The sequence below is a fragment of the Podarcis liolepis genome, assembly GCF_965112155.1.
Source record: "Podarcis liolepis genome assembly, chromosome: 2".
In the NCBI taxonomy this organism is placed as follows: domain Eukaryota; kingdom Metazoa; phylum Chordata; class Lepidosauria; order Squamata; family Lacertidae; genus Podarcis; species Podarcis liolepis.
In genome coordinates this window covers 1,606,097-1,623,691 of record NC_139555.1, presented here as the reverse complement: position 1 = coordinate 1,623,691, position 17,595 = coordinate 1,606,097, and the positions used below count along the sequence as shown (strand labels likewise).

General features: G+C 49.0%; 5 protein-coding genes and 1 long non-coding RNA gene across 6 annotated transcripts in view; 2 read left to right on the top strand and 4 right to left on the bottom strand.

Moving 5' to 3' along the window:
- Positions 1-4,022, bottom strand: part of LOC310699149 (histone H2B 5-like) — a 960,349-nt gene extending 956,327 nt beyond the window's left edge. Inside the window, exon 1 of the mRNA XM_083486803.1 lies at positions 2,562-4,022. Within this exon, the coding sequence (XP_083342929.1) occupies positions 3,598-3,978 (381 nt within the window). The 5' untranslated portion in view covers positions 3,979-4,022 and the 3' untranslated portion in view covers positions 2,562-3,597. The remainder of the gene's footprint in view (positions 1-2,561) is intronic.
- A 207-nt stretch (positions 4,023-4,229) lies between these two features.
- Positions 4,230-4,832, top strand: LOC310700262 (histone H2A type 2-B). Its single transcript, XM_083489465.1, has one exon. The coding sequence runs from the start codon at positions 4,387-4,389 to the stop codon at positions 4,774-4,776; it is 390 nt and encodes a 129-aa protein (XP_083345591.1). The 5' UTR covers positions 4,230-4,386; the 3' UTR covers positions 4,777-4,832.
- A 260-nt stretch (positions 4,833-5,092) lies between these two features.
- Positions 5,093-6,287, bottom strand: LOC310699153 (histone H4). Its single transcript, XM_083486816.1, has one exon. The coding sequence runs from the start codon at positions 5,536-5,538 to the stop codon at positions 5,227-5,229; it is 312 nt and encodes a 103-aa protein (XP_083342942.1). The 5' UTR covers positions 5,539-6,287; the 3' UTR covers positions 5,093-5,226.
- Positions 6,288-7,246: 959 nt separating this feature from the next.
- Positions 7,247-11,755, top strand: LOC310700787 (histone H2A type 2-C-like). Its single transcript, XM_083490659.1, has 4 exons — positions 7,247-8,120; positions 10,754-10,815; positions 11,405-11,586; positions 11,619-11,755. The coding sequence occupies exon 1, from the start codon at positions 7,250-7,252 to the stop codon at positions 7,637-7,639; it is 390 nt and encodes a 129-aa protein (XP_083346785.1). The 5' UTR covers positions 7,247-7,249; the 3' UTR covers positions 7,640-8,120; positions 10,754-10,815; positions 11,405-11,586; positions 11,619-11,755.
- Positions 10,606-11,514, bottom strand: LOC310700789. Its single transcript, XR_014522821.1, has 2 exons — positions 11,387-11,514; positions 10,606-10,907 (listed from the first exon to the last, which is right to left on the bottom strand). It is a non-coding gene; the product is annotated as an uncharacterized lncRNA (long non-coding RNA).
- Positions 11,756-15,456: 3,701 nt separating the features above from the next.
- Positions 15,457-17,459, bottom strand: LOC310700786 (histone H3.2). Its single transcript, XM_083490658.1, has one exon. It carries the CDS (start codon positions 16,531-16,533, stop codon positions 16,123-16,125), a length of 411 nt encoding a protein of 136 aa, XP_083346784.1. The 5' UTR covers positions 16,534-17,459; the 3' UTR covers positions 15,457-16,122.
- Between the last annotated feature and the right edge of the window lie 136 nt (positions 17,460-17,595).

Here is a 17,595-nt window from a genome sequence, read left to right as displayed (position 1 = left end):
CAACTTCTAGGGGCCAATGGGTCTTGGCCCCCCCAATAAAATATTTCAGGGGGCCAGGGGCCCCCAAAGTTGATGGGCATCATTCAAATGGTGTGTGTGTGCACCTTGTCATGTGATTATGTGGGGTGTGGCTTACCTGCCTCTCCATATTTTATTCAAGTCAGCACACCGATTCAGAGTCAATGTTATTCCTCATTGTTGCTTCTGTCAGCTACGAAAAGACTCATTTGCTATGTGGATAGTGTCATTATATGGTTTAATCACTAGGTGACACTGGACTTTCTTGTAGCTCAGCAGAGGCAGGTGCTTCCTGTGTCTGTTCTGTTCTTCTTAGAGAGGGACAACAAAGTACTTGGCTAGCTTCCTGACTCACATCTTTTAAGCTCTTCCATGACAGTTGCCAAATTTCAGCTTGCTGTATCTCTTTTAAAGGAACACTGAAAGAATAACTTCATTTTAAGAGTTGCTGCCAGGTTTAAATGGCACTTTACACTGGTCTAGTTGCCCTTCCTTGTGCTGTCCTGGCTGCCCTTCTCTCTTCCGAATAAGCTTTTCATGTGGCAGTGGCCAGAACAGGTTCCTTTTTGATTAAAGAACTTTGGGGGTGACTGGGGGGGAAGTCCTGCATCGGCAGATGGGACCTCAGAGGCTCTCTGAGAAACCTGCTATCTGAGCAGCACCCCAACTTGCCTCTGCAACTTGCTGTTTGCTGTGGGGAGCCCAGACTTCAAACTAGAAGTCATCTAATGGTACCTTGACTGATTGTTTAATTTCGATACTGCTTAATATATTAAAAATACAGAAAACTGAAGCAACAACAGACAACTTAAACAAAATATTGTTAAAAATACAGTTACACATAAAAAGATTATGTTAATACTAAGTTACTAACATATATAAAGCAATGTCAGTTCATTTCCCTTCCAGCACACCCTCCCTCTCATCCTCCGGATTCTCACTCAGGGTCCAACAGACTCTCAGCCCACCTACCAAAGTTCTCCTTCACTAGGTCCATTATGTGGACAAGTTCTCTGGTGTTTTGTTTTGTTTTAGAAAAATATGGCAATAGAAAACTAGCGCAGAGAACAAAGTACTGGGCTAATGCCAGAGATGCAAGTATTCTGTTTGCGGGGTAGATGGGAGCAGTAGTTCTTTTATACAGGGGGAACATTCCAAAGCGGTATCTCCACCTCTAACCCCAAATGGTACAGTTCTCATTCTGCTGCATGTATAGGACCAGCTGAAGAGAGCACTGGAAACTGCAATTCAGTGGCAAAGCTGGGAGCATTTTTAACAAATCACTTCCAACAACCCTCAGGATGCTGCAGTCCCAGGTTGTTTTGCAGCGCTTTCCCCACTCTGGAAAGCTCAACCAGAGCAAACGACAATCCACTGAAAGCCTGATGTTTGCTCCAATTATGCACTAAATAACAAGTTTTCATGGGGAAAGCACCACAGCGCTTTTAGGCATGGACCAGTACCTGAAAGGAGTGAAGCAATAGGATAGCCCCAATGTCTCCTCTTATTTTCACAGAGGGTTTGATGTGTGCAATGTAGCCAGTTGCACAAAGTTAAGAGTCACATTCATTGCCCTGCCTTTTTGCCACCTACATTTTGCCTCTGACTAATGAGGCACCACATAGTTAAGAGTTGTCTCCATTATAGTTGTGGTGGCAGCTAAAGATGTGGCTTCAAAGGGCTCACCCAAGGACTCCTTCAGAAACAGCACTCACCTGGATTGCCTTTTAAATTTGGTGTCAAATGCAATCCCTGTTGGGATTGGTTCCCCCTGGGTGCCCAAAGTGGAGCTTGCTGTCTTTGTTTGCAGGTGTGGCCTTTTCTGCCTGAGGAGCCCCGCTTCTTCCTTGGGTCACTCGATGGCGTGGAGACCCATCAAGTCAAGCATTGCCCACACTGACTGGCAGGGAACTTCCCCAGCCCTTCTTGGAGATGCCAGGAATTGAGCCTGGGACTTTCTGCATGGAAAGCAGATGCTCCACTCACTGCACTTTCCCAGCCAGAATATAGCTCATGTTCCATGTGTTTTTATGTACTAATACACTATACAATATCATATTGTTTTATCTGTCAAATATGTTCACTGCCTTCTATATCATTTGTGGGTTCTGTTGGCTCCCCCTGGGGCTTTGGTGCTCTTTGGGGGACCACCTACTTTGTGCTTGTACAATACAAAGAGCAACACATGCAGCAATGGCCCTGTGCAGCAATAAAACTGCTAGCCATTTGCAAAGCAAAGCAGGGTCTGGTGACTGGATGCTGAGATTCCTGCATTGCAGGGGTTGGACTAGATGACCCTTGGAGTCCCCTCCAACTCTACAATTATGTGATTCTAAGAAACACACAGGGATGATGGGTGGGTGGGTCAGAGAAAGGTGTGTTCCTTCCCACAGGTGACTATTTGCATATTTGGAGGCCAGTAGGAGTTGGTCTCCATCAAGCCTGGAGAAGTAGCCCCTGTCAGATTTCAGAAAAGGAGCAGAGCTAGCAGAGAGAGAGAGAAGCAACAAGCAGGCCAGCAGCAAACATGGTGGAGGCAATACTGAGGTGGAAACCAGCCGGCCCCTCTGCCCCGCTATGAGCAGCCTCTGCAGACCAGCTTTCGATCAACTCTGTATGACCGCATATGCCCATTAGGTGGCAGTATAGAGAATGACAAAGAAGAGGGATGTAAAACACCAAGCGAACAGGGATCGCACTGCTTATTCGTCGCGATCGTATTCTTCCTAATACGGAAGCAGCTTGAACTTGTTACACTGGGCTGCCCCCCCGCTCCGCGCCATGCCATTTTCCTAGGAAGCCTATTGAGGATGCTATGCCGCAAGTGCGCGCCCCCCCCCGCGCCCCGCCAGGATCTCTGAGGCTTAGAAAAGTGTCCAGCAGGAGACACCCATCCATGCGCAGAGGCTGTTGTCTCAAGGCTTCAATAAAGCCTCCCGCTGAGCAGGTTCTTTGGGGGAGAATCGGGAGCAGCGAGCGAACAGGACCTTCGCCATGACTAGATCGATTCTGGTATACTAACTTGCCCAGGTATCGATGAATTGCATACAGGCTGAAAGAGGAGCATTCGGGTCAGTTTCAGGAGTTAATCTCTGCCCCTAAAACGGACGAGGCGCTAAAGTGTTCTAACTAGCGGGACCATCTCCGCAGAACGTAACCTACTGCAGGCTATATAACTAGATTCCGTTATGTAGATTAGGGCTCGTTTCAAAATTGTAGCATTTTTAAAAAGAAATTAAGGCAGTACTAATCTGAAATTTCTGTGCCAAAAGCAAAATCCAGAACTGTGTGACTGCAAAACCATCTACGAAACTGATGTAACGGAGAATGAGCGGAGAGGGAAACGTTGCACTTGTTTGATAGGTTGCCGCAGTAACAGACGAGCTTCTGCGTAGATTTCTGGATAAATTTAAGGAGTCATTGCCTTTTATTGCAGGGAGGGGGGGAGAGAGGACGCCAACGTGCCAGGTAAATATACTGCAGTTTGGAGACAAGTGACTCGCTCTCTTCTGAGAAAAGTGGGTGGCTCTTAAAAGAGCCTTTGGGTTCTGGGTGGCCTTTCTCAGCAGCAGAGTCCGCTTACTTGGAGCTGGTGTACTTGGTGACAGCCTTGGTGCCCTCCGAGACGGCGTGCTTGGCCAGCTCCCCCGGCAGCAAGAGGCGCACGGCCGTCTGGATCTCCCGGGAGGTGATGGTGGAGCGCTTGTTGTAATGGGCCAGGCGAGAAGCCTCTCCGGCGATGCGCTCGAAGATGTCGTTCACAAAGGAGTTCATGATGCTCATGGCCTTGGAGGAGATGCCGGTGTCGGGGTGGACCTGCTTCAGCACCTTGTAGACGTAGATGGAGTAGCTCTCCTTGCGGCTCTTGCGGCGCTTCTTGTCGCCCTTCTTCTGGGTCTTGGTCACCGCCTTCTTGGAGCCCTTCTTGGGAGCCGGAGCTGACTTGGCTGGCTCGGGCATTGTGCAGGATCCCACCTACTTTCTGTACCAGCAAAAAGAAGTGGGAAGCGGGCTAACTCATCCCAGCCCTGTATTTATAGTCTCCCTATGCAAATGAAGGGTTCCAATGCCGAACCTTTCCATTGGCCGAGGGCAGCATTTTGTAGCGCCGCCACTGCGCACGCACATGCAAATTAGAGTACTGCAAGCGCCGGGTTTTCATTGGGCGGCAGCTGCCTCTTAGCTCCCGATTGGCCGCCTTTTGAAATTGTCTTCTTATTGGCTCTGCAATGCTGGTGACAGATCTGACCAATCCGTAATTGCGCTTCCCTCGGCGAGGAGGGCATAAAAGGCGCCGGGGGTTCTTTTCTTCTTAATTGCAGTTTTATTTTTTGTTGCGCCTCTGAGCGGAGCTGAGTCAGTGTCGCCATGTCTGGCCGCGGCAAGCAAGGGGGGAAGGCGAGGGCCAAGGCGAAGTCGCGGTCCTCGCGCGCCGGCCTCCAGTTCCCCGTCGGCCGCGTGCACCGCCTGCTCCGCAAAGGGAACTACGCCGAGCGGGTGGGCGCGGGAGCCCCGGTTTACCTGGCCGCGGTGCTGGAGTATCTCACGGCTGAAATACTGGAGCTGGCGGGCAACGCTGCCCGGGACAACAAGAAAACGAGGATCATTCCCCGTCACCTCCAGCTGGCGGTTCGCAACGATGAAGAATTGAACAAGCTGCTGGGAGGAGTCACTATTGCCCAGGGGGGAGTCTTGCCCAATATCCAGGCTGTCCTGCTCCCCAAGAAGACAGAGAGCCACAAGCCCAAAGGCAAATGAGGAAGAAGCGGGCTCTTTCACCTAACAAAACCTCAAACATCTGTGCATCACAAAAAGGCTCTTTTAAGAGCCACCCACAAATATCAAAAAAGGCTGAAAGAAATCACTACTAGTGAAAATGCGTTCGTAATGAAGTACCTTTCCCTCCCCTCCCCCCGCAAAAAAGGCAAAGGAGCTTTTGAATTTTGGGGGGGATGCACATAACACGTGTTCCAACGGAAGGGAGTCAGTAAAACTTTTTGCTTCGCTACACATGATCTGCAGTGTGATTTGGAAACGGGAGGTAAAAGAGCACTGATGTCTGTCAGCATAAGCGGCAGAAGGTTTGGTACACAAGGCTACTTTGTAACAGCAATACAACTCTTTGTTGAAAACGTGGATGGCCCTTAAAAGGACCTTTTGAGTATTTTTTTTTGGTAACTGCTAATGCTACTGCGGCATCGCCTAATTTCAGCCGCCGAATCCGTACAGAGTGCGGCCCTGGCGCTTCAAGGCATAGACCACATCCATGGCAGTCACAGTCTTCCTCTTGGCGTGCTCCGTGTAAGTCACGGCATCGCGGATGACATTCTCCAGGAAAACCTTCAGCACGCCCCGGGTCTCCTCGTAGATCAGCCCAGAGATGCGCTTGACTCCTCCACGGCGAGCCAAGCGGCGAATCGCAGGCTTCGTGATGCCCTGGATGTTATCGCGCAGCACCTTGCGGTGGCGCTTGGCGCCCCCTTTCCCGAGCCCCTTCCCGCCTTTGCCGCGACCAGACATCTTGAAGCTTCAAACACCTTGCGAATGAGAGCGACAGGCAGCAGTTTCATTTTATATAGTCTGAAAGCCGACCTGAAGGAAAACTTTGAGCGGGGGGGGACGAGCAGGGAGTGAACGCAGGAGCGTCTACTGTTACAACAACGCTATTGGGCAATGGTAAGTCAGCTTCTCCAATAAAACGCAGCAGTATTTCAAAACAGCCAGTAATAAATTAGCTGCAACAATTTAACTGAGAGAGAGCGCTGGCGCCTTCCCTGCTTTTGAGCAGGCGTAGAAAGGTATTCTTATGACGTGCAATTCACTCGCTTCCCCTTCATTTCTGTGTAGGGTCCCTGAAAACTCTGACCACTACCAGGACAATGGTACAATATGAGCATATGAAAGCTGTTTTGTAATGTCATCCTCTTGGACCATCAAGTGTTGGAATACAACTCAGCTTGCGCTTGAGGTTGATATACTGTACCTACATGAGAGGCATGGGCAGCTCTAGTCTAGTCTGCCCTTTAACCCATGATGACCTTTCTTCAGGCTTGAGGGATACTCTTAAGGTTGCTTCCTTCATTACCTAATTCCTTTCTTCTTCATCCTCACGTCAGTAGGAGGAGGAAATTTTTGTGTTTTTCCTGCAGAGATGTGACACCAAGCATGGCTTGCTGCATTCCCAAACTGAGGTGGTTAGAACTAGGACATTTCCTGTAAAAAATGTATTTCCTGCACTAAACATAGCCCTGCCCCCAACGCCAAGGTAAAGCGGGCTCTTCCACCCAAGTTCTAGTGTAAAGTTCAACTTCTGCTGATGGAACTTAATCGTCGACATGGACGGAGTTCCGCCTCCTCGTTCAGAGTAATGTTGGCGATCTAAATAAATAATTAAAAAATTGTCCAGTAGCACCTATTTTATTTATTTCGACTGCGTCAGACCAACACGGCTACCTACCTGAATCTAGAATCATGGTTGGCGATCTTGTTTGAGTGTGACCCCCTATTTCCCAGGACCCATACACTCTCAATGAGGTTCTACATGCTGGATCTGCTGGGACACACTGCAGACTTTTGCCCCCCCCCCCCCAGCTAAGCTCCAGCAGCGTGGAGCGGAGCTTCATCAGGCACGTCTATTCCGCACATCTCTAACCTGCGTGTTAAGGGCGAGAAATAAAATAAACAATGATTATGATAATAATTCAAAGGATACATCTATAATTGACCAGCTGTCCACAAGACCAAAGCTGACACATTAACTCTCGGGCGAAATTTAGCGCGCGCACGACAGAAACAAGCTCTTCCTTATCGCATAATTTAAATTATTTCATTCATCAAAGCACACCTCACGCATTAGAAACACTCCCACCCCTTCTGTCAGACGACTGTAAGAAGAAGCCGCGGAAGCTCGGAGTGGGGAGCTGTTACGCCCCAACTTTTCGATTGGCTGAGAGGGCTCTTAAACTCATCCCCACTTGGGCGCGCACATGCAAATGATGAGCCTGTGATTCCCCACTTCCAATTGGATGAACGCGTCGTCTTCCCCTCAGGTTGGTGCAGACTTAGAAATCTTTTTCCCAATTGGTTTATTTTTTTTTAACTCCATCTCCAGCCAATCAGAAGCGTCATTTTCGAGCCTCTCGGAAGGTATAAAAGCCCCTCGCCGGCTTTGCCTCCCATAGTTGGCTCGCTTTCTTGGGAGGGGAAGTTGTGTGGATTCAGCGACGACAGCATGTCTGGCCGCGGCAAGCAGGGAGGCAAGGCGAGGGCCAAGGCCAAGTCGCGCTCTTCGCGGGCCGGCCTGCAGTTCCCCGTGGGCCGCGTGCACCGCCTGCTGCGCAAGGGCAACTACGCCGAGCGGGTGGGCGCCGGCGCGCCCGTCTACTTGGCGGCCGTGCTCGAGTACCTGACGGCCGAGATCCTCGAGCTGGCCGGCAACGCCGCTCGCGACAACAAGAAGACCCGCATCATCCCCCGCCACCTGCAGCTGGCCATCCGCAACGACGAGGAGCTCAACAAGCTGCTCGGCAAAGTCACCATCGCCCAGGGCGGCGTCCTGCCCAACATCCAAGCCGTCCTCTTGCCCAAGAAGACCGAGAGCCACAAGGCCAAAGGGAAGTGAAGCTGCTCTTCTGGGCCTCGCAGTTCTCCTTGAAACTGAACCAAAGGCTCTTTTCAGAGCCACCCACACCTTCCAGAAAAGAGCTGGCAATCGCCTGATTGCTGTTGCCTCAATCCTTTCTTGCTTTCCCCTTTGCTACAGTTTGTAGAAATGGAGGCCATATGACATGTGTGCTTTCAAATCATTTATCATTAGTTTTATTTGTTGGTGATATTCATGGTTATCAAAGTTGGCAATTATGTCTTTGATCTACTGCACTTAGTTTAAATTACAGCTGTATTGTCATGGTTCCTATTTGGATAAGCTCCTGAGCCTGACAAACTAAACCAAAACATAATGTGTGGTGCTGGGAATGTGATAGCTTGTCAGTTTGGACATGTTGCAGTCAACTTCACCACGTGAAGCACCCAAACACTTGGCTGCCAAACTGTCTCAAAGTGTAAAAACAGAAGAATGATAAGCACTATAAATCTAGATTAAGGTAGGTAGCTGTGATGGTCTGATGCAGCCAAAATAAATAAATAAAAATTGTCCAGTAGCAACTTAGAGACCAACTTAAGTTTGTTCCAGGTATAAGTTTATGTGTGTGTGCATTTCAGGTATCTGAAGAAGTGTGCATGCACATGAAAGCTTATACCCAGAACAAACTTACTGTAGTTGGTCTCTAAAGCACTATAAAGATTTTCTAAAAGTTGCTTGTCATTAAAAACTAGGTATGGAGTTTGCTGTTGGTGAGCAATTCTTCCCCTAGCACAGGTGTTACTTTCCTGCCATTGGGGGACCTTTTGCCAATTTTCTAGCTGGAGAATAACTTGGGGATAGTGAAATGGAAGATGAACAAACATGCTTGGGCTGCAGCCACCTCTGTGTTGGCAGGGATCCTGTGTATGCCCCTCCCCCCATGTCCTGGAGCATGGTCTGATTCCTGCCTCCATATAATGTTTTCAACTAGCTGTTGAACCACTTTGTTGAATATATGCATATTTTGGCAGATCCCCCTTCCTTTGGAGGATCTAGTCTGACAGCACCCTTCTGAGTGCTCTTAACATGCAAATTATACTGCTGCAAGATCATCACATGGATGATGTATTTACAACAATTATATCCTATGCTTAGGCTTTGAGTCATAAATTTTAATAAGCTGGAAAGGCAAAGAACTTAGAGGTGCACCCCACCCCACCCCGTAACCAAATATATGGCAGAGGGCCTTGGGGAAATGAGTATAGCATGAAAGAGCAGAATACTACCGTATTTTACCTTATGTCAGGGAAGGTGCTGTTTATGGTGTAGCCTAGAGAGGCCTTTTGAATTAATGTGACGTGATGCACATATCTAAGTTGAGTCCAAAATTCAGCTGTGGATATGGGCAGTAGATTTGGGAAGAAGTGCAGTAACGGTATTCTACCAGGTGACCTGTTGGAGCCTTTAGGACATATCAAACTTATTTTACTGCTTTGTTGTGGGGACTGGCCAGATGGGAATTGGGGAAGAAGAACCACAAACAATAATTTATCAAGCAAAATAATCCAATTGAAGTTGCCAATTCAGCCAAAGTACACCCTGCCATCAGTAGAGAATAAATACCATTTAGATTTGCAGAACTGGCACTTGCAAAGTGTTTCCTCTGCACTTGCAGGAAACCAGTTACTTAGTGTGGCAGCTCCTACACTCTGGAACTGACTGCCCATTGACATTAGGCAGATGCTGTCTTTGTATTGCTTTCAGTGCCTGCTAAGAACCTTTCAGTTTCAGCAAGACTATCTAGCCATGTGATTTTTAAAGTATAACAGCTGCGCTGTTACTGGTTTTAATTTTTAGTGTAACTTGTTTCTAATGATTTTAACAATATTTTAATGAAGAATTTCAATGGTCTTTTGTTCAATCTAATCTAGCTTTCCCGAACCTCGTCCCCTCTGGACATTCTGGATGGCAGCTCCTGTTATCTGCAGCTGTCTGCTCTGCACACAAGGTGGATTCAAGCACTGACAAAACCATTGTACTGACATGGGAAAACTAACTTTTGTAAATTGAACTAAACAAATTGTTTTCTAAAAATGATGTTTTAAAACTTGTCTCATCACGTATTTGAATATGATCTACTGTACCCTCTGGAGAGTTTATTTCAGGTGTGCGTCAGAAGGTAGAGGCCCAGTTAACAATGCAAGATCAGTCTTAAAGTGAGCTCCTAGTTGTGTACTACTGGCCTAAGAATCCAAAGAGACCTGGAATAGGAGGCTGAAACATAAAGCTCTGTACTGCATGTGCGCACACATTAACAGCAAAAGCAATCGCTCTAAGGTGCAACTGGACAATTTTTTAATTTATCCAGATAGAGAGTGAGATAGTAATTTTCTACCCACAAATCTCAGCAAATGAGAGTGGTTAGGAAAGTACTGAATTGATATCTTAGGGTGTTTATGCAATGGCATGTATTCAGTTGAAGAGTAGCAGAAAAGGGCTCCAAATGTACTCAAGCAGCCAGTATCTGCCAGCTTCCACCATCTTATTTGGTTTCAAAACAGTAATTATATCCTAGCCGACAATTATGCAGTCCCATGTGCTTCTCCGTTTAACACAGGATGTCTCTAATGGGATGTTTTTGATCTTGATTTCTGGTTCTTCAAACACAAGAAATGCAAAGAGCAAAGAAGAGGCTGTTGCAAATTCTCTGGATTAAAGAGCAGTTCCTTTCTCAAGCTACCAAGCAAGGCTTGGCCTAAGTGGAAATTTAGTGACCAAAAATGGTAGACTGAAGTGGCCCTCTGGGTCTTCTAGTTGCCAGAGCAGCCTCCAGATTTCCAAGGCCTTGGGTGCCCGCATCACAGACTGAAGCAGTGGTTTGTCTTTGAAATAAATAATTCCTTCCCCAAGGGAGTCCCTGCCTCACAAGGAGGACTGGGACCTCGGAAGGAGCGCGGTTGTGGAGGCTCCTTACCAGTCGGGAAATGTCAGAGACCACACCAGGATTGGTGAAAAAGCAAAGTCTGATCTTTATTGAAAGAACAGGAAAAAACAAAACTGTTGAAACAGGGTCCCCCCTCACGCCATTAAAACGGAGTGAGAACCTCGAACAAAGGGCTGCTTTGACTCTTATACCTTTTGGTTTCCAAACAGAACAATAACAGCGGAGGTGGCGGGAAGCGACCTGAATGGGGAGAAGAGAGGATTAACATAAGGTAAGTAGGATGTTGTAAGATCTTGGGAGGTGTCAATTTTGCTGGAGGGCTGGAATAACATGTGTTGAGCTTCTTCTGGATCTGGTTAATGGCTGTTCCTTTCAGTGGCGTAGCGTGGGGGGTGCCAGGGGTGCCGACCGCACCGGGTGCAACATCTGGGGGGCGCGCGAGTCCAGAGGGAAGGGACAAGTTCCTTCCTCCGCCGGGCTCCCCGCCGCCACCGCCAGCCTTGCGCCCTAGCGCGCGCGCCCCCCGCAGTCGCTGTGGCTGCGCTCCGCTCACTGCTCGGAGGAGCAGCCGCTGCAGCAGCGCCGACGCCGCCACCGACGCCTGGCCGGGCACGGGCAGCCTCTGCACCCTGCCGCCGCCGCCATCCCCTCGGCCGAGCCACAGGCGGCGGCTGCTTCTGCCTCCATCCTCCTCCGGGCAAGCAGCGTTGTTTGCGCGGCAGCGCCAGCGGCAACTCGCAGGTTAGGGGTTGGGGGGGGGCGCAAATTACTTGCCTTGCCCCGGGTTAGGGGGCGCAAATTACTTGCGTTGCCCCGGGTGCTGACAACTCATGCTACGCCACTGGTTCCTTTATCTACAGGAAAGCTTTCCGTAGCTGCTAATAATCAGTATGCAGATCGTGAGGCTGGATGTTCAGGAAATGGCTTCAATGTTAATGTGAGATCCTGCTCTGCATTGCTATCAATTTGATAGTCTCTGTGATAGTCTCATGTTTGCATACTTATTGGAAAATAAAACTACTTTATTTTGGGTTGGTATTTTGTGTATATTCGGGGCATTATTTCCAGACTTAGTACATGGCAGGATGGTGGAGAGTGTTTTGGCAGCTAGGATTGGATACATTCAGAAACTACAGCATAGTACAGCGTTTTGAGAAAAATACATTTCAGTAAAGATACATTCAAGGAAAAGATATACATTTCAGTAAGGATGCATGTGTTGTAAATAAAAATATGCCCTTTTCCCTTATGGGGTATCCAAGAGCCCATATAGAGTCCTTACATAGGTTCCCTATTGGTAGGAGAAAATAACAGAGGCCAACCAGAGAATATTGATAAGCAAAGCAGCTAGTAAGCTTGATCTTTATTAATCTGTTGCAACAGGGTGCTCCCCTCACACGCAGGAAAGGAGGAGGACCCACAAAAATGCTGTGCAAGGGCTTATAAAGACTTTTGAAATTCCCATCCTCTAGATCAGTGTTTCCCAACCTTTTTTGGGCAAAGGCACACTTGTTTCATGAAAAAAATCTCGAGGCACACCACCATTACAGCCCCGTGACGTCAGGGCGCAGCGTCACGCCGGGAGGGACATGAATTGCTAGCAAATTACATAATCACCTCCTTGAGGGCTGGCTCATCTTCTCCGAAGGCAGAACCCCATTAATTAACAGCACAGACTCACACCATAGCCAAGACGACGGGGGAAAACCTCAGTCATGCACAGTCATGCACATGTGGGGGCTAAATGAGGACGAAGACCGGGCAGAGAGCAGGGTTCAAATCACCCCACCTGGCCAGGACAATCCCTGGGTGCTCCCTTGGGCCACTCGCCTGACCCACCTCGCAGGGCTGTTGTTGCGAGGATAACACGGGGAGAACCACGCGCGCCCCCGGGAGCTCCTTGGAGGAGAAAGCGGGCGATGAATGCAATGCACGAAATATAGGAGAGGCGACCAGGTTTTTCAGGTGAGGGGCCCCCGCCAGCCTCCGCTTCCAACACCTGGCGCAATGACGCCGAAGTTTCCCCCCGGGCTCGGCTCGGGGAGCAGCGCTGCTCCCCCCCCGGCTCCCCTTCGCCCTCCCGGCTCTCTCTGCCGCCCACTGGGGACCCCCCTCACCTGCCAAGTCCGGAGCGCTGGTGGAAGTTGCATGCATGCATGCAGGGCGCCGCGTTGCCATTGCATTGCACTGCACTCCATGCAACGCCTGCACGCATGCATTGCCTTGCACGCCCGCCAAGGGGTCTCCCCGCGGTCCGATGCGTCCCCTCCGGCGCGGATGCAGCATTGCAAAAACAACCCCCCCCGACGCAGCCCCACCTGGGGGGCAGCCTCCGCCGCTCCGCCTCCGCGGGGATCCCCGGGCTCCATCCTGCCGCCCGATCTCCGCGGGGACGCAGGCAGGCTGCGCGGGGTCTGCGTGGAAGAGGCCCTGCCCGCCCGGCCGCCGCCGCGCTCATTCCATGGCCGGGAGAAGAGCGCTTCAAACAAAACGCCCGGCCCGCCAGGCCACGCTGGGAAATGTAGTTTGCGCACCCCGCGCGGGCGCGGAGCCCAAGAGCAAGGGGACTACGGATCCCGGCAGCCCCCGCGCCGGGGACGGAGGGGGAGAGGCCGGGTGCAGGGATGGAGGGACGGGTGGGCGAGCGAGTGAGTGGCAGCCGCCAAGCCTTGGCCGAGAGCCAGGAAGGGCCTCCCCGGAGGAGGAGGAGGAGGGAGGCGCAGAGCGGGAGGGAGGGAGGGAACCCCAGGGGTCATCTAGTGACGGCGCCCCAATCGAAAATTTGACTTAAAAAGAAAATCTTTCGAATTTTTTAATTTTTCCCGCGGCACACCAGGCAACATCTCGCGGCACACTAGTGTGCCGCGGAACAGTGGTTGGGAAACACTGCTCTAGATCAAGACCACCCCCAGAAACATTATGCATTCATCACAGAAGGGGTGTAACCTAAGACCACCCCTCAGATAAGGCGGTCTAAAACAGAACATTTGCATGTTGTTTTCTCCTGTCACTTTGTTTATTTCCTGTCTGGCAGGTTACCTGATTGGATTTCTTGGGGAGCCTTGGCAGTCTTATGTAATGATAAGGCTCACACCCTTATTCAAACACAGATTAAGACAGGATTTGTGAAGGAAGAGACAATGGGGAAGCTTTTCCATTTTTACCATGCAGAGAAACATTTGCTCAGTTTAGGAATCAAAATGGTTCCAGGTTGGCTTTCCTGTGCTGATCTATGTACGTGTGGTTATGAACGTTGCCATATATCTAAAACCATAAAATTCCTATCACACATGCAGTACTTTCAGATACATTCCTATACATTTCCGTAAGGATACATTTAGATACATTCTTAAGTCAATGAGAAAACACAGCAAAACGATACATTCTCAAACAGTGCATTCTCCAAGGCACAGTTTATTTTTCTTGTGGGGTTTTAAGGCATAATACTATAACTTTGATATTGGTAGGGTCATTTTTCCTTTATTCCCCTCTCTGACCATGACTCTCTTACGACATCTTCAAGAAGCAAAAGGGCTTGCTATTCTATTCTCAAGGCAGCACCAGCAGCTGAAAGTTACTAAATATGTAGAATAGAACAGCATTGACCAAGAAGTGGATGAGCCACTTCAAAGGCATCTTAGTATATAGACCAACATCACTAGACCCTTGGGCTATTTTAACAGGGCAGACAAAGTATTGTCTAAGACAGGCATAGGCAACCTCAGCCCGCCAGATGTTTTGGGACTCAATTCCCAACATCCCTGACCTCTCGTCCTGTTAGCTAGGGATCATGGGAGTTGGTAGTCCCAAAACATCTGGCGGGCCAAGGTTGCCTATGCCTGATCTTTTCCTTTCCTTATTTCTTTTCCTTATTTGTCTTCCACTACCTTTTAGCTCTGACGTATTGTTCTGCCACAATCTCTTCCCCCATTTCACAAGTTTTCTTCACTTGCCAAAGAGGCTTCCATTTTCCTGCCTCAGTCAAGGGTGGTGCCTGTGCTTTTGTTTCCAGCAAACATTGCTGCAAGCTCCAGATCTGGAAAAAATCCCTATCAGAGGAGTTGCCTGATGCTGCCTCCCCTGAGTTTTAATGGCCATGTGGGCATTGGGAATGCTGCAAAGGGCAGACTGCTGATGAGCTGGCTGGCTCATCAAGACACCCAAAGCACGCCTTGGTCATTTCAGAAGTAACAAGGTAGGCATGTAGCAAGCTCTGCACCCCACCCTTTAAAATTTCATCCATTTTTTTATTTTCCCCTGTAATCTTCAATGGAATTTAATTTCTTTTCTCATCTATTTATAAGAATATTTCTAAACTGCCAGCTTATCCATGTGACGGTGGGGTACAATGAAAGCACTGAGGGATCATAAAACTATAAAATATAGGGGAAAAAATGATTACCACAGAATCATAGAATTGTAGACTTGGGACCACAAGGGTCAACTAGTCCAACCACTGCAATGCTGAACACTTTTGCTCAAGGTGGGGCTCAAACCCCTCGGGCGTGTGTGTTGAGATTCCTGCCTTGCAGGGGGTTGGACTAGATGACCCTCAGGGTTCCTTCCAACTCTACAATTCCATGTTCTGCAGACACAAATGTTTTCTGAAAACCCTTGGTGAAATGAACATTTTCAGCAGGTAATGAAATACAGTATAGTATCAGAATTGTAGGTACATGTCTCCCTCAGCATACTCATAGTTATAAGGAAACAGTAAGAAAGAAGCACTACATTTCGGAGAGTGCACACATGGACCATACCAGGTCACATCTCCACGAGGCATTGCTCCTGAGGAAGTGAGTGTGCTTGCCATCTACAATTTTTATAAACCAACATGTTCTTTGTAAAAAATGGAGTACTGTATTTATTCCCCTAACTGAAGCATTTGAGGCATGTAAAATATTTAAAACAAAAAAAAAGACAATGGTGCCGATGTTCCTAGAGTGGAGCAAAGGTGTTATATAAATTTCCCTCTCCCTCCTTGAAGTGTACAGCAAGTGCCAATCAGCACCTGACCTGGAATGGATCAGGCTGATCCAAAAATGAAGCCCATTGAAGTCAATGAATGCATGGCGCTGGGCCCAAACAGTGCAAAAGAGACCTAGCGGAATCAAACCACAGAGCAGACGAAAAGACTCCTCTTTGCTTGGCTTTGAAATGCCAGCTTCTGGGTGCTTTTAACTGTTAGAAAATACGTTGCTGAATTAAATCAGGATCTTAAAATAAAGTCAATCCATTTCATTTCTCTAGAAATCCTGACCGGTTGCAACCAATGCACACCCATTCCTATTTAAAGCAGGGGATTTCCAGCTCAAAATTTCCACTAAGGCTGAAAGCCTACAGCCACTCACCCAGAAGTCTCAGCAGGACTTCCGAGTGAACATGCACATGATCATACTGAACGTCAGGAAGGAGCACGTCCATGGCCGGCGCCCAAACGCTTGACGACCTGCACCTGGATTGTGCAGTGCAAATATACTGGGTAGGAAGTAACGACAGCTCCTTTTTTGTTATGTGGGCGGCCCTTAAAAGAGCCTTTGGGTTATTTCCAGCTGTGCTGTAGCGACTGGGAAGCAGCTCAAGCCCTCTCCCCACGGATGCGACGCGCCAGCTGAATGTCTTTCGGCATAATGGTGACCCTTTTGGCGTGGATGGCGCACAGGTTGGTATCTTCGAAGAGACCCACCAGGTAAGCCTCGCTAGCCTCCTGCAAGGCCATGACGGCAGAGCTCTGGAAGCGCAGGTCCGTCTTGAAGTCCTGGGCGATTTCTCTTACCAGGCGCTGGAAAGGCAGTTTGCGGATCAGGAGCTCTGTCGATTTCTGATAGCGGCGGATCTCCCGCAGGGCTACGGTGCCCGGCCGATAGCGATGGGGCTTCTTCACCCCACCCGTGGCCGGGGCGCTTTTCCGGGCAGCCTTGGTGGCCAGCTGCTTGCGAGGGGCTTTTCCTCCGGTGGACTTGCGGGCAGTCTGCTTGGTCCGCGCCATGGCTCTTCCTCAAACAGCGAGACAGCAGCTCGCTCCTGCAGGACGGATGCAAAGCGGGGGAGAGGACCTGGGAGCCGAGAATTTATAGGGAAATCCTCCTTCCCTGATTGGCCGAGAGCGCGAGCGTAGCGGCTCAGGGGTTTGAATTTCCCGGGCTTGGAAGGGATTGGAGGCCACCTCTGAGCTCTCGGTCCCCTCCCAGACCTTCTGCCTGAAAGGTGCTCCAGTTATATCGTGGATCCTAAGCGCACGACCTATAAAATTACCTTTTGGTCGGGGCGTGCGCGAATCCCGGCCTATCCTACCTCACAGTGTTGTTGTGAAAGTAAAGAACAACACATATCATGCGTGTGGAGTGAAACAGTGCTTAACGGTAATCCCAGCTCCAATAGCGCGTATCTTAAAGTTGCTGCCGTTAAAAAGCTGAAAAAGCTGACGTGCCAGATTTGCCACCACAGGGCATCCCAACCCCCACCGTTCCTAGTGTGAGAACCGTTTTTGGATCAAAGAGAATTAAATTAGCAGCAGCTTTTGAGACGAGGAGCTGAATAGGCTTCTTTGAACTTAACAGGCAGAGGCAGTTATAGGGCTTAAAAACCCCGCGCTACGCAATGATTGGTTCAGAATCGTACCCCTTACCGACGAATCCTTTGATTTTACGGGGAGTCAGCAAAAATACCAGGGTTAAAGAGTATTTTTAATACTATGTGTCAGGTCCCGCGTTACACATACGTAACTCTTTCTCAGGCTGCCTCAGAGCCAGGGATTGCCTTGGCATGCCAATTCGTTTTCTAATATTTATATGTTCGAGTACCACAAGGTGTTTTAGATATAAAATGGGGGCGGGTAACGACTGCGTGATCCACGTAGGACATCATTCCTTAACCAAGAGCTGTTCATCAACGGGCATTATTGATATCCCGAACAGCCAATACTTCTCAGCCACGGAAAGTACAACTAAAACAAGGCTCAGCTTCACCTAACTTGGTGGAATGGCAATTGTTCCTCGCGGATTTATACCATTTAGCCTTAAGAACTAGGAATATTTTGAATCCCGTTCTA

What these genes read in the sequence shown, in the direction of transcription:
- LOC310700262 (XM_083489465.1), top strand. Translation starts at nt 4,387, where the DNA reads ATGTCTGGCCGCGGCAAGCAAGGGGGGAAGGCGAGGGCCAAGGCGAAG.
- LOC310699153 (XM_083486816.1), bottom strand. Translation starts at nt 5,538, where the DNA reads ATGTCTGGTCGCGGCAAAGGCGGGAAGGGGCTCGGGAAAGGGGGCGCC.
- LOC310700787 (XM_083490659.1), top strand. Translation starts at nt 7,250, where the DNA reads ATGTCTGGCCGCGGCAAGCAGGGAGGCAAGGCGAGGGCCAAGGCCAAG.
- LOC310700786 (XM_083490658.1), bottom strand. Translation starts at nt 16,533, where the DNA reads ATGGCGCGGACCAAGCAGACTGCCCGCAAGTCCACCGGAGGAAAAGCC.